This window comes from Cyanistes caeruleus, chromosome 5, assembly GCF_971803275.1.
Source record: "Cyanistes caeruleus chromosome 5, bCyaCae1.hap1.1, whole genome shotgun sequence".
NCBI classification, from domain to species: Eukaryota; Metazoa; Chordata; class Aves; order Passeriformes; family Paridae; genus Cyanistes; species Cyanistes caeruleus.
In genome coordinates, this window is record NC_141705.1 from 8,437,545 (window position 1) to 8,452,174 (window position 14,630).

Here is a 14,630-nt window from a genome sequence, read left to right on the forward strand (position 1 = left end):
CTAAATTTGCACTGAGGGCTGTGTTTTGGGCTCTGGTATGTGAACTGTTAAAATCTTCCACAGAAGTGTTATGTTTCATTGCAGAGGTGACTGTGTCACATTAGCATGAACTGATTTCTAGCAATCTTCTTGTAAACCATCTTTACTTAGTGACTGTTCCATCTACACATATTTTAATTGCAAAACTCAGTGTCCCCTGGGTGAATTGGAACCTCTTAGGGCTGCTACAGCTTGCTGGGGGTAGAAATACAGTTTTCCCAGCCACCTCATGCTGTACCTCTCTTAGGTTGCAAGTTGTCTCTGAGAAACACTGGATGAAGGTGAGGGTGGTTGTCTCAGCCCCTTCTCTGCAAGCCTCAAGGAACAGATGCTCTTTTACTTCCCTGATATTTCCATTGGCTATTGTGGGATAACTTCAGGAGCTGACGTGTTGAATTCCAGTTCTCTTTCTCTACAGAGGGAGCTTTTCTCAGAGATGTCTGGTAGACAGTGTTTTACCTTTTGCAAGATACAAATAAGGGTATTGTTTCTTCAGCATTTTTCAGTATTGAATTGAATATTGAATCAATATTTTCTTCAATAATCTATTGCTTCTTACAATTTAACATTGTAAGAAAGGGACACATTTCTTTAAATTATCCTAAAGAAATGCTTCCCTTTCTTACAACAGGAAATCTGCTGAGATTCCCCTTTATTAGAGCCCTAAACTATGAAATCTGGTAGTGAAGTGTGCGTGAGCTGTGCATGGATTCTGGCTGTTGGAGAGGATGGTTAGACCTTTGGTCATAGTGGCAGGGATGAAGAGGTGCATTCTGCAGCCTGCACAGCCCACAGGAGTGTATCACTGAGCTGCTTGTGAATGTGGTGACTCTTAGGAGTTGAGCAGGTATCCGGTCTTGTCTGTGTAATGCAAAACTGGTGCTTAGTAGAGCATTTGATTTGTAAAGTGTGTGAGACTCCTGGCAGCTGTAAAGATACTCTCAGGCTGGTAGCCATTGAGCTGATGAACTGAGGGTATTTTGTTCATGCTCTGTGTGTTGGTATTTGTGCTTGAAACCTGGCAGTGATATATAGGTGGATGTAAATTGCCAAGTTTTCTTGTGAAATGGGCTGATAGAATTTGGCTTTTGTGGTCGCATCTCTGATGTCGCATTTGATTCTTGCCAGCACTGCTCCTTTTTTTGGCACGGTAGCAATTTAATTTAAATTAAGAGCTGGTGCATTAATTCTGAGGTGGTAAAATCTCATTTCTGTAGAAAAAATTGATGTCAGCCTGAGGTTCACAAGTGGCTGGGATTTTTGTCACCCATAGCTAGGGGGATTCTGAAAAGCTGTCTTCTGCCAATAGGGTTCCCTTTCCATATAGAGGTCTGCATCCTTCGTTCTAACAGAGTGTATAAACCCAGGAAAATCCTGGAAAACATTGCTTTGACTCATTCTCTTAACTAAATACATTTATCACTGGGTGTGTTCTGTTTCTCTGCTCTGTTTTCAAAAGCAGTGAGCTGGGGGAAGAGGAGCACCTTCCTCAAGGGCAGGGCTCTTTGGCTTTTGCTGCTGGGAAGAGCGCGTTAATTCGAGCAGTGCTGCACAAACGGGTCTTCTCTGGGTTTAGGTGTTTTGTGGTGTGGGGAAAAGGGGGGAAGCCTAGTGTCAGGTTACAGTGAGACTGCTTGTTTTGCTTTGCTTTGCTTTGTTTTGTTCTGTTTCGTTCTGTTTCGTTCTGTTTTGTTTTTAAGTGGAGAAGAAATGTGGATCTAAGACCTTCCAGCTTATTTTTCCTTTTCTAACCATGACTAATTCTGACTAGTTCAGACAAGAACATGATGAGGTACTAAAAATGTTAGAGCAGTGTGCCACTTCCAGTAATTAATGTTTCTGTGGGAATAGTTTAAACAGAAATGATCATGTGTGTAAGTTTACTTAAACCATAAGGGAAACTGGTTTGTGTTTTTGCTGGGCTTCCACGCTGCCTTCCTTTATTGGCCCCTTCCCAGCAAGAACTTTGCAGTTCACTATTTCACAGCTCCTTCCAGGGGACAGAGATTTCCTGGTGTCTGAACAAAGCAAGGATTTTACCTACAGTTTCTTTTAATCACTTATGAAATGGTTAGGCAGAATCTCCAAATCACTCCAGCTGTAGAAATTTTCATAGATGAGGTGGAGGTATGAATTTTCACACAGGAAATTAATTAATACCCTTGCAAGTAAAGTGGGGATAAAAACCCACCAACCAACAACTGTCAGTCTGATCCAGTTTATAAAATAGTTTTATATATGACCAAGGAAAGCAAATGTTAAATGAAGTTTATGCAGGTTAGCTGGCAGCAGCAGTGAGACTTAATCACTCAAAACCAGTGTTTCTAAAGAGATTTTATCAAGACTAAATCTAGTCTTGGTTTGGTCTTACATTTTTCTTTCTGTTTTCAAAATAAATCATCTCTAATAAATTTGCACATTACATGGGTTGTTTGATAGGGAATAGGTTGCATGTAGCTGTCTGCAGCATGTAGCTGTGCCATTTTTAGAAAAAGGTGGTTTACTGTAGATAAATATGAGATTCTGTGTCTGAAAACAGAGAGTAAATTCTCCATATAAAGTGATGTGTCTGTGTCCTGACAAATGGCTATTGGCAAAAATTATCTCTTAAATAGCACAGCAATTTAGAGTGACTTTCAGTGCTGTATTGAAGAGATTTGGAGAGATTCTTGCACAGCAGAACAGAAGTGGAGAAGAGTGGTATCATGTTGGCTTGCTTTGGATATGGTACTTGCAAGAATTGTAATGGGTTATTGCATCCAGTTCTCATGCTTGATTTTTCAACAACCTTTTTAAAGCACAGAAAAGGTTTAGAGAAACCCCACTAAAATGCTCTAAGATGCTGGAAAAAGTCCCCTAGGGAGAAAATTAGAGGGCGGAACAAAAAGGATTGAAACGGGCTTAATTGCAGCATGCTTCCACAGGAGGATAATGTCTGCTTCCAAGGGACTTTTAATATAGCTGAAATGCCTGGAGAAGGCATCATCAACTTTGAGCTCCAGTTAGACAGCCCAGAAGGGACAGGAGACAGTACTTTTGATGGTATGTGTGAATAACCATTAGAACGAGCTCAAAGAGAAATGAAGGCTTCCTTTTGCAATTCCAAATTGTGATCCTCTCTCGGAGAATGTACCTAGTGAGGCACAACTCACTGAGTATCATCTGGGGACATGAAATTCTGCATCTTCTGGTGTAACATGAGACAAATGACTTGTTTGTCCATTAACCTCCTTAAAATTCTATTGAAATGAAAACTTCTCTGTGTTTTCTTTCAAATATGTTATTTAGGATGAGTTTTCTTAAAGTAAATGACAATTATTTTTAAAAATACCCCATATTTATTACATCTAGATCCATTATATATTTATCCATAACAAGGCTATTTTCTGTAGTATTTTGAGTTTATTGTTGACTGTAATGTTCCTTAAGCATATTGAGAGCTGCTTGTTATTTTCTTCCTTTCTTCTATATGCTGTTCACACTTTCTTGGAGAATATTTGTGTTGTAGACTTTTTATATGCAGCTTGGAGTTCACCAAGTTTGTTTTTAAAAATTGAGTGTTGCTCTCTCATAAATCACATGCTCAGACTTTAATCTAGGGATTTGAAGATGTCCCTGTGTTATGGCTAGGCACTTCTTGCTAACTGTATTATAGAACTGAGTATAAATAAAATGCCATATTACAAAGTTTTGGTGTTCTGTTTTGGCTGCTGGTGAGGGGCATTGTTATATCATCCTTTTAATGAGACTTCCATAAATGCAAATTGTGGTTTTAATCAAGGTGTTTTTTTGAAGGTGGGGGAAACCAAACCAGAAGAGCATTCCTAAGTCTGCTAGTGTGAATTGCAGTGTGTTTGCTTTCATCAGTTCTGATGCTGTGCAAAACTGACCATCTGTGTCTACTTTCTCTAACACCTGTGTTTAATCTTCAGATCTCTGATGGCCAAGGAGATGAGCGCTCAGAGTCCCCCTATGAAAGTGCTGATGAGACTCAGACTGAAGTGTCTATATCATCCAAAAAATCTGAGCGAGGAGCGGGAACAAAAAAAGAATATGTGTGTCAGGTGAGAGACGTTAGCTGGGCTGTGTTTCCTGAGCTTTCCTAGAAAATTATAAATATGAATAAAATGGGAAAATTACAATATTAGGCCAGAAACAGGTTTAGCATGTGTGTCTGAGATGTCTGTTAGTGATGAGGTTGCCATGGCAGTAAATTGGATTCTTAATACTTCATTATTTTTTTCTTGACCTCCAGTAAGTGACTTAGCCTTTCTGCTTGAGTTTCCAGATCTGTAAGATAAGCATAATTTGTAGGTCAGAAGAAGCCCATGAGTGTTGCCAGGTGACTGGTCAGATGATGCAGAAGAGCTGCTGGTTTCTCTGTTAGCACAGAGGAGGAAGCCAGCCCAGTGGGGTTTGTGCTCAGCATGCAGCAGAGATGGCAGCACTGCCCTGCTGTGGTGTGCAGGCAGGGAGCAGCTGAAAGCAAAGGCCTTTCCTCAACTGTTCTAGAGGGACTCTTAGGCTATGAAATGATAACACAATCCAAGTGGACAGATCAAATTTGTTTCTGTGAGACTGGGCAAGCAGTTACATTTCCATTTTTTGTACATAGTAGGAATGAGGTTGTATCTGTCTATAAATGTTGGGTAATCCTTAAATTCTGCCAGCACTGTTGTTCAGTTCATTTTTAGTTATGCATGTGTCACTGCTAACCACTCAGACATAGAAGTATCATTGTGCCAACTGGACTGATTTCCTTTTGCCAAGGAAAAGGAAAGGAAGGATGCTTTTTAACCCTACTCCGATGCATCAGTGTGCTCAGGGAATATTTCTTACAGCTTTTTTTTCTATTCCTTTTTTTCTGTTGGGTTGTATTTACTCCTGAACCATGGTCTGAGAGGGATATTTCTAGTGGTTTAATGATTCTGTTACCTGTTTCAACTTGAAGCCAGGTGGAAATGTGACGATGCTTGTAAAGTTATCTTTCACTTGTTAAATTCTATTTCAACAATGGGAAAAGATATTTTGAGGAGCAGAGTATGAAAAGGAATAAAGAAAACAGGTTTTTTCCACATATGAATTTTTCTTTAACATTCAATGCCTTTGTGTTGTAAAAGCTGTGTGAAAAAACAGGTGATCTCCTGCTGTGTGAAGGACTTTGCTATCGAGCTTTTCATGTAAGCTGCCTTGGGCTCTCTGGAAGACCAGCAGGAAAATTCATTTGTAGTGAATGTACATCAGGCAAGTTTGTCCCTTTCTATTAATTAAAAAAAAACATTTGAAAAAATATAGTTTTTCCATATATTGTTCTAGGACATCCTCCTGGACAGAGTTTGTATCCTGAGAGAACTCTTATTTATCCTTTGGGACCTGACAGGGTGGGAGTTCCTAGAGTACCACTAAGTGTGCCTTGTTTTACAAAGTTCATCCTGTTTTCAGTGAGAACTCTCTTGCAACATGGCTAATCTAATCAGAATTCTATTGCCTTAATAACTTATTTGCTTTCTGAGTACAATTACAGATGAGGTTTAAAGTCTGTCACAAAGACTTAAGAAATCCTAAACAAAAGAGCAGCGAGTGAAATATTTGAAGTTCTTTTCAAGTCCTTTGTGTGTCTGTATCAGCCTTTTGCTTTTCCTGTTAAAAGACTACCTTATTGCTATTAATTTAATTTGCTTCTAATCCTGTAATAACTGCTTGGAAGTTCTTAATCGCAAAACTTTACATAAGATTTGTGTTCTTGCTCATAAGCTCATTTCAGTACATGCAGTAAACCTTGTTGGAGCTGCTGCTTCAAAATAAAGCTGTTCCATCTAGTCCAGAAAAAGGATTAGAGGATGCTTGTCTTTGGTTTGTGATCCTGCTTCAGTTTTCAGAGGACCACAGACATCATCCTATTTAATTGGTTTAAAAAAATTTGAAAACTAAAAATTCATGCTTGTCCTGGCGTACTGAGTCTTATAAATAAGAACATAAAATCATATAGGTGAGGCTTTGGGTATTGTTGTGTACACTTCAACTGCAAACGGGTTTGCTTTGTAACTTTATTTTATTTGTCTCTGAGCTGATCAGTATTTAATACTAAAGAGCTAAAGTAAATAGATTGCTGCATCAAGTAATGCAATTTGATTTGTTGAAAAAAACCTCCTCCACACCACAAAAGCAACTCCCTCATGCATAACATAAAGGCATGAGAGAAGTGTTTTAATTTCGTATGTTTGGATATTACATTCTGTTTATTATTTTGCCACTAGGTGTGCACACCTGTTTCGTGTGTAAGGAGAGAAAGGCAGATGTAAAACGCTGTGTGGTGTCTCACTGTGGAAAATTCTACCATGAAGCTTGTGTGAAAAAATTTCATCTCACTGTGTTTGAGAACAGGGGGTTTCGATGTCCTCTCCACAGCTGCCTCAGTTGTCATGTTAGTAACCCCTCACATCCACGAATTTCAAAAGGTAGTTTCATTTTACATTTTTATGACTGATGAATTAATTTTATTTATGGTATGTTAAGGTAAGGAATGTGTCCATTTGAGAGCTGCTAACTGCAGTGCAGTTTTGTTAGGCATAAATGGACTATCAATGGATCCAGCATTTTTTAAAAAGAAGTAATAGAGTAAATTTTAGTCAGATTTAGTATTTGCTTTGTTCGTGCTCTTTTTTAAACTAGATTTCAGTTAACCATGGTTAACCATGTTTTCTTCTCAAGAGAGAATGAAATCCAGAATGTATAGATAATGAGGAGAGAGGCAAAGCAGTGAGGGCAGGACCTGAGAATGTACAAACACTGCAGCAAGGCTCGATGAACATGGAGACATTTTGATCCTATGCAGGTTTTTAGCTTTCGGCAACATTTGCAGACAAAATTACAACTCAAAAAGAGCTGGTCTACCCTGGTGTGCATAATTAAAGTCTTAGAGTGCTTTAAATTTGGTGTGGTGTTCTCTAAAAACCTTTATTAATTCAGTATTGTTGCAAATACACAAGCGTTGAAAACGCAATGGCTGGGGTTTTGTGTGTGTGTGTGTAGGGTGTCTCAGCACTACCATCTTGTTTGCCGAAATAACGAGTCAGTTTTGTGCCAGAGTCACTCAGAGTGTTGTGCTTTGCCACGAGTCAGTTTTGCCCCAGAGTGACCTGTGAGTGTTGTGCTGTGCAGGGAAGATGATGCGCTGCGTGCGCTGCCCCGTTGCGTACCACGCCGGGGACGTCTGCATTGCCGCGGGATGCGCCGTCATCGCCTCCAACAGCATCGTCTGCACCAACCACTTCACTGCCATGAAGGGGAAAAGCCACCACGCCCATGTCAATGTCAGCTGGTGCTTTGTGTGCTCCAAAGGTAAATGCCTGGGGAGGGAACACCTTCAGAAATGCCCTGTCAAAACGTTTCATTCTTCAGCCTAAGCATTGTTTTTCTAATCTGTTCGTAGCAAATTGGTAGAAATGTGGCATATTAAGTTAGGTTTTGTTATAATGTCAGGTTGGCTTATGCTGCTTCAGGGTTTCAAATACCTTTTTTTTTTCAGAAATAGTTTATTAAAGTGTGTTTTTACTTGGGCTTTATCCAATAACCAGAAGTCCAATTTAATTCTTTACAAGAGACACCTAATGAGTATTTTTCTGTTCTTTCCCCTCCGTTCAGTGTACAAAAGCTTTTTATGTTTCTTTATTGCTAATATGTAATATTACACCATAAATATTTTAAGAGTTTCTTTTAGTTTAGCAGCAGACTGCAAATTGAACCAGTATTAGTTGTTGCTGGGTTTGTCACTAATTAAGGGTGTTTTGTTTTATCTTGTACAATAAAGCTGTTCCTTATTGAGAACCACAAAATGCATCGTGCTGATTAAACTTGTAGCAGTGAAATTTTACCTGATTTGTTAACAAATTAACATGCAGTATAGCAGCTTTTAAGCTGCAGCCAACTTTCCACTTGATAATTGATGGAACAAACTAACAGCCTTGTTCCTTCTGCCCCTCAAAGGGGAGAAAAAAACCCCAAAATCATAAGATAAATCTGTTGTGGTTATAATTTTTCTTACATAGAAATGTTAATATATACTAAAACTATATTAAACATACTGTAGTCATTAAAGTACAGCAAAATAATTATAATTGTGCGTTATTTTGGTGTTTTTATCGCCAACTTGCCTGTTATTTTGAATGCGTTACTAACCCAAGTCTGCCAGGCATTCAGGTTAGTCAGGACCTTTTGTCTGCTGTACCCAGCTAAGTGATGTGTGTGTTTGTTGCTGAGGGACAGCATGTTTTAACCATTTATTTTCTAATTGAACTTACCACATGTGCATCATTTCTAGCCTGTCTGGAATGCAAAACTTATACTTAGATCTTGATGTTTTCCAACCTTTTTCCTTTTTCTGTGTCTCTGCAGGTGGAAGTTTGCTGTGCTGTGAGTCCTGCCCAGCAGCCTTTCACCCTGACTGCTTAAACATCGAAATGCCAGATGGGAGCTGGTACTGCAATGACTGCAGGGCGGGCAAGAAGCTCCATTTCCAGGATATTATTTGGGTTAAACTGGGAAATTACAGGTCTGATGAAGGAATTTGTGTTGTTTTACAGTACTGGCATGTTTTACTAAGGATTATACAGCTGGTTACTCCTGTAGGCCAGCCTTGCTGCACACTGATTTCTGACTCCTCTCTGAAGTCGGGACCTCACCTCCTTGCAAGCTTCATGTTCTAAGACTTGCAGCCTTGCTGTTGCTCTTGGCCAAGGCATTACCCATACAGGACTCCTCGAGTCTTCTGACTCCTGCCTCCAGTGTATGAGCTTTCAACCTCTGTGTCAGAGATATCTGCCAATAAACTGGTGTAATTGACTGAATTACTCCCTCATAGGCTGGGACATCAGTCACTCAGGTTGTTGGTGTTTCACACTTGGATGAGATTTGAGTGAGGTAGAGGTAGCTGAGGGTTATCCTTGGAACATTAATAGGTGTTATTGACCTTCTCTTGATCTTTGATAATTACAGTATGTGCAGGTCTTGTAAAGATGATGGTTTTGCTACCCAGACACGGGGAGTCCTGTGTGTGTGCTTACCTTGCAGGCAGGTGAATTCCCACAGATCTGAGTGTCAGGCTTTCCTTTCCTAGTCTTCTCTCACTCTCTACTAAGAGAGGCGAGGAAAGGATTTTAAATCCTCTTGGATCTTGGAGATAATATCCAGTTACTGCTGTTTCAAATAATTTTGTTAAACTGTCTCTTGCAAGAAAGAGCTTGACTAAAATGCTGCATTTTTTTATTTGTACTTCTGTGCTAGATGGTGGCCTGCAGAAGTTTGCCATCCGAAAAACGTTCCCCCAAATATCCAGAAAATGAAGCATGAAATCGGAGAATTTCCTGTGTTTTTCTTTGGTTCTAAGGATTACTATTGGACGCACCAAGCACGGGTGTTCCCTTACATGGAGGGAGACAGAGGGAGTAGATACCAAGGGATCAAAGGAATTGGAAAAGTCTTCAAAAATGGTACATAGCTAAAAGTAAACAAAAATAATCTTGGGATATGCACGCTTTGCTTTCTTCACACATTTCCTTGGGTTTTGAACATTTGTTTTACAATATTGAATTAAAGAAATTCGTGGTGTCTTGGGCAGCAGTTATTGCTGTCTTTGCATGAAAATGTTATTTTAATGTCTCGTAAAAGATTGGCATCTAACTGAAATTATATCTGATGATTTTTACTCTCTGGAAAGCTAAAATAAAGACTAAGAGAGTAGACTCTTTCAGGCTCTCCCAGACTGGGAGACTGAAAGAGCAGAGTTTATAAATCTGTTAAAAACATTAACACTCCAGAAGCCTTGTTTGCAAGAAAGTTGAATGATGGGACTAGAAAGTAAACAATGCTCTGTTTTAACACACATGGGAATGAGCAAGTCAGTTTTGGGAGAGTAATCCTCTTTCTAGCATTTCTGTTGATGCTGCAATCTTTTTCAGCTTTGCAAGAAGCTGAAACTCGATTTCGAGAAATAAAGCTGCAGCGAGAAGCCAAAGAAACCCAGGAGAGTGAACGTAAACCTCCACCATACAAACATATTAAGGTAAAGTTTGAGGAAATGACACCTGGGTTCTCGAAGATTTGAGCTAAGCAGCAAGATGGGGTCAGGTTGTAATGATGGTAACTGTGCTTTTACAGTCATGAGATGGTAAAATTTTGCTTTCATTGGAGCATCTAGTGGTGCAAAACCAAATTAGCAACCACTGTGTAACTCTGGCGATAAAATTAACTTTCCTAAAATCATATTTTCTGTATTATAATGAATTTTTCAGGTGAATAAACCTTGTGGTAAAGTGCAGATATACACTGCTGACATATCTGAGATTCCCAAGTGCAACTGCAAACCCACGGATGAAAACCCTTGTGGCTTTGATTCCGAGTGCCTCAATCGGATGCTGATGTACGAGTGCCACCCACAAGTTTGTCCGGCGGGAGAGCGGTGCCAGAACCAGTGCTTTACGAAGCGCCAGTACCCCGAGACAAAGATCATCAAAACTGATGGCAAAGGCTGGGGTCTGGTTGCCAAGAGGGACATTAAAAAGGTAGGAATTGTTCTTGCCCAGCACAGAATCCGTGGCCTGCGATGCTGTTTGTGGGTTTGGGATATACTTCACTAGTGATACTTGGTGTCTTTCAGGGGGAGTTTGTGAATGAATATGTGGGAGAGCTGATTGATGAAGAGGAATGTATGGCAAGAATCAAATATGCACATGAAAATGACATCACCCACTTCTATATGCTTACTATTGATAAGGTAGGGTATTTGATGGGTTTTGCCATTATTTACTTACAACCTTATTTTGATCTCTTGTTCTGTTGATCACCTTGGCAGGATGCTCTGCTTCCTTTGACATTCTGCAGTTTCACATATTCACAGTGTTGCATCTTCTATGCCTGCTTTCTCCATTCTTTATGTACATAATGAATCTCCTTAGTTCTGTGTTATTTACTAAATTACATTTTAAGGTCTATAGGTTGTGCTTTGTTGCTTGAAATGAAGTACAGTACTTACCTGTACTTGTAAGTACAAAGTACTTACCTGCCTAGTCTTAAAATGAGGTTTGAGGGAAATAGCAGTGATACAGTGGAAGGAATTGCTGTTAGCAAACCTACTAAAATTTCAACAATAGAAAATAAAATTCTCACTTGAGAGAATGTGGAATAGAACTGTGAGGCTGTGTCCTATATAGGTCATTTAATCTTTTTTGCAGCCATCTGTCTGTTGCAGCATTGGTTTAGGCAAAACTAGGCTTGTGCTTTTGTAGAAACTCTTTTCTAAAAGTACTCTCTCTTAGTAGCCAGCCAGCCCTCCACAAATTGATTCACAGCAGATTATTGCAGCAGATTAATTAACACACCAAAATAATTCAGCACCTGTGTTTCTGTGCACACCTCTGAGTATTTTCTTCCTCAGGAGGAGGAGAAAGTGAAGAACTTGGACAGCAGGAGTTACAGATTATCTATATTATATTGCTTCAGTCCCCAGACAACTTGTTAGGAGAAAAACAAGAGCTGGCTGCCAGTCCTACATTTTTTTCAGTCTCAACCACCATTCTTTTTCCCAAGGCTCTTGCTCTGCATTTCCACAGCTACTGTTTTCATTAGTCCTGTAACTGAGGAGTTCCTGCAGGAGTTACTGCCACAGAATGATGAAACCACATTTCTCTGAGCACTTGAAAGTTTCTCACTCCTCTACTGGATTGACATACAACATAAGTGTGCTTAATATCTGGACTGAACATGTATTTGTCTCTTACTGTAATTAATAAATGCTCATTGTGGGTCTGCCTTACCAAAAGTGCAGTGCCATTACGAGGCTGAGCTGGCCATGCAGTGAAGTGTGTAAACATAGGCATGACAGTCACATGTGCTCTGCAGAGAAACACAGTTCTGGCAATTTTGAGCTTTATTTTATTTTGTTAATGTCTGGTATATTTGGTGGATATAGAAATTTTAGAGCAATTTTTTAATAGGAATGGGATGTTTTTAGCTTACCAAGAGCTTGTTTTTGTTTAAACTAGGCTGATTTGGGGAAAGAAATCTATTGAGAAACTGGTAATCTCTGGAAGTAATCATGCAGTGATTTGGTAAATGCCATGAACCACAGTACTTGTAAATGCCTCACAGCTTCGTGAATGCAAAGTAAATGGTAAAGGACTGTGAGTTTTGAAGGTTCCTGGGGAAGGGGGTTCCTTAACATGCCCACCATAATGCTCACAAGAACACTTATCCTGCCATGTGGCTGTGATGGGTGCTGGGAAAACGTGAGCTAGAGCATGAGTATTGCTTTGGGAGTGTCACATTCCAGGCCTCATGGGACACTACAGTTGCCAATACAACATGTACCAGCAGTTGGCTTGTGTGCTCTGGGTAGCAGTGTGTCAGTTCTGAATGCAACTATTCAAATCAGTTATGGATGATTTTTATTTTTTGTGAGGGGGAGACAAAAAACTTTCATCCTGTTGCTGCTTTGCTCTCCAGGACCGTATTATTGATGCTGGCCCCAAAGGAAACTATTCTCGGTTTATGAATCACAGCTGCCAACCAAATTGTGAAACTCTAAAGTGGACAGTGAATGGGGACACTCGTGTCGGGCTCTTTGCTGTGTGTGACATTCCTGCAGGTACATCAGCTCGGGTTGCCTTTGGTTTCATCCTCTAAGTTAAACTTTTTGTGCATTTCTTGGTAGGGCAGTCATGTTTAACTGATTCAGTGCAAATATTTTTGTAGAGAACTCGGCATCAGAGGAAATGCTTTGTGATCTGCCTTTTACTTTAGTGTTTCTTAATTGTGAGTCCCATGGCACATTTTGTTGCTTGCTTCTGGGACAAGTATCCTTTTTAAATTTTTGGTTTGGACCTCTCAAATACATCTTTCCCAAGAATATAATAAGCTTAAGGAGAGGATGTAGTAGGCTGTTAAAATGTTCTGGTTTGTGTACATACATGCTCACACACATACCTATCTATCTGTAGCTATATCTAGCTGGATAGATGGGTGGATATAAAACGTGTGAAAACCAGACACAAGCACTGTTTTGTGAAGTCAAACAAATTTATTTTAAAATGTAATTGCATGAGACATGATATCTGGGTATCTAGTTAATCACTGTAAATGTAGTAAAACATTGTCAGTGCTTATAAGCAGTAAAAAGAGGGAAAATCCTATGACAATACATCAACAAGCACGTCCCAAACCAGCAGACACACAGAAACAGCTGTATTTGTTTGCAATAATTTTGATAGAATTTGTTATCTTGTCCTTTTCACACTCAGGGACAGAGCTGACTTTTAATTACAACCTTGACTGTCTGGGCAATGAAAAAACAGTCTGCAAATGTGGTGCCCCAAACTGCAGTGGATTTCTTGGGGACAGACCAAAGGCAAGTAATATATCAAGTAATACATCAAGAGATTTTGACAGTCTTGTCAGGAGAAAGGTTGTGGAGGCTTCAAACTGACTAAGAATGTGCCCAGCTGTTGTCAGTGAGATTATTCTCACATGCTAGTTTATTATTTCTGCATTTGATCTTACAGTATGATTATTTTGCTAAGATTCATTAAAAAAAAAATGTATTGAACCAAAGAATAAAAAATGTGAGTTTTGAATGTGGAAAAAAGTTACCAAAGTATATCAAGAAATGATCTGTATGATTCCTGTCCAGGTTAGTTTGAAGCCTGTAACCCAGCAGAAGTTGGAGCTTCCTGAAGGGCTGGCATAAGAGTGTGAGGGAAGGCACAAGTACCACCTGTGGATGTTGAAAAGCTGCACTTTCCTGTGGTCCTTCACCCTGCTCAGTACCAACCACTTCAGAGGGTGGACTGGGAATCTTCAAAACCCACACAGCTAGTTTTTGTTAAAGAGATGGACTTGAATGAGGTTTCACATAAGCCTGTGAACATTTACACAGACAACCATGAAGAAATTAAGTGTTACAGTTTAGTTTTATGGAGCTGTCTGCATTGGTAGATAGGATGGGTTAATTTTAAAGAAAGTAGATAGTGATTATTGGGGTGAGAGGGAGGGAATGATGGTAGGGATGTTGAAAAATCATCCAAAATTTTATATGATTTGATGAAGGAGAGTTACGCAAGTGCAAAGAGCGGAACTGAAGTCAGATTGAAATAGGGATATGGTTTGGTATATTCTTTCTGTCGTTAACTGCAGTTCCTGAAGTTCTGCTGTCCCTCAAAAAAAAAAGGGGGCAGGTTTTAGTAATTCCAGCATGAGTATTCACAACTGGAAGAGAAAAATGGATATTGAACAGATTGGTGGTGCAAGTACATAATGAGGGTAAATTAGCCACAGGTAGATTAGACCAGAAATTGGAAGACCTTTTGTCAAGTGACAAGAAAATGAAGGGGGTTTTTTCAGTAGGAAGGTCCTGTAAGGAGAAGATCTGTTTTCAGGATGAGTTTTCACAAGGGTCAGTGTAGGTTTTTTGTCAGCACAGATCAGTACAGTGAAGCACTGGGCAGGTCTGCCCCAAGTCAAGCTTTTGGCTGTGTGCACAGTCTGCTGGGTGCACCAACAGCTTGGCTAGGTTGTGTCATGTTTTTCCTTTGCAAAACTGG

General features: G+C 39.7%; 1 protein-coding gene across 8 annotated transcripts in view; it reads left to right on the forward strand.

The window, feature by feature from the left end:
* Positions 1-14,630, forward strand: part of NSD2 (nuclear receptor binding SET domain protein 2) — a 74,747-nt gene that overhangs the window by 55,348 nt on the left and 4,769 nt on the right. For all 8 annotated transcript variants that reach the window (XR_015286805.1, XR_015286806.1, XM_086888944.1 and 5 more), the window contains 11 exons: positions 3,972-4,103; positions 5,160-5,283; positions 6,297-6,497; positions 7,201-7,380; positions 8,434-8,590; positions 9,322-9,527; positions 9,996-10,099; positions 10,329-10,598; positions 10,694-10,810; positions 12,538-12,679; positions 13,332-13,438. Coding sequence is in view for 6 of the 8 variants with exons in the window: in XM_086888944.1 (XP_086745070.1) it covers positions 3,972-4,103; positions 5,160-5,283; positions 6,297-6,497; positions 7,201-7,380; positions 8,434-8,590; positions 9,322-9,527; positions 9,996-10,099; positions 10,329-10,598; positions 10,694-10,810; positions 12,538-12,679; positions 13,332-13,438 (1,740 nt within the window). In the remaining 2 variants the exon portion in view is untranslated. The remainder of the gene's footprint in view (positions 1-3,971; positions 4,104-5,159; positions 5,284-6,296; positions 6,498-7,200; positions 7,381-8,433; positions 8,591-9,321; positions 9,528-9,995; positions 10,100-10,328; positions 10,599-10,693; positions 10,811-12,537; positions 12,680-13,331; positions 13,439-14,630) is intronic.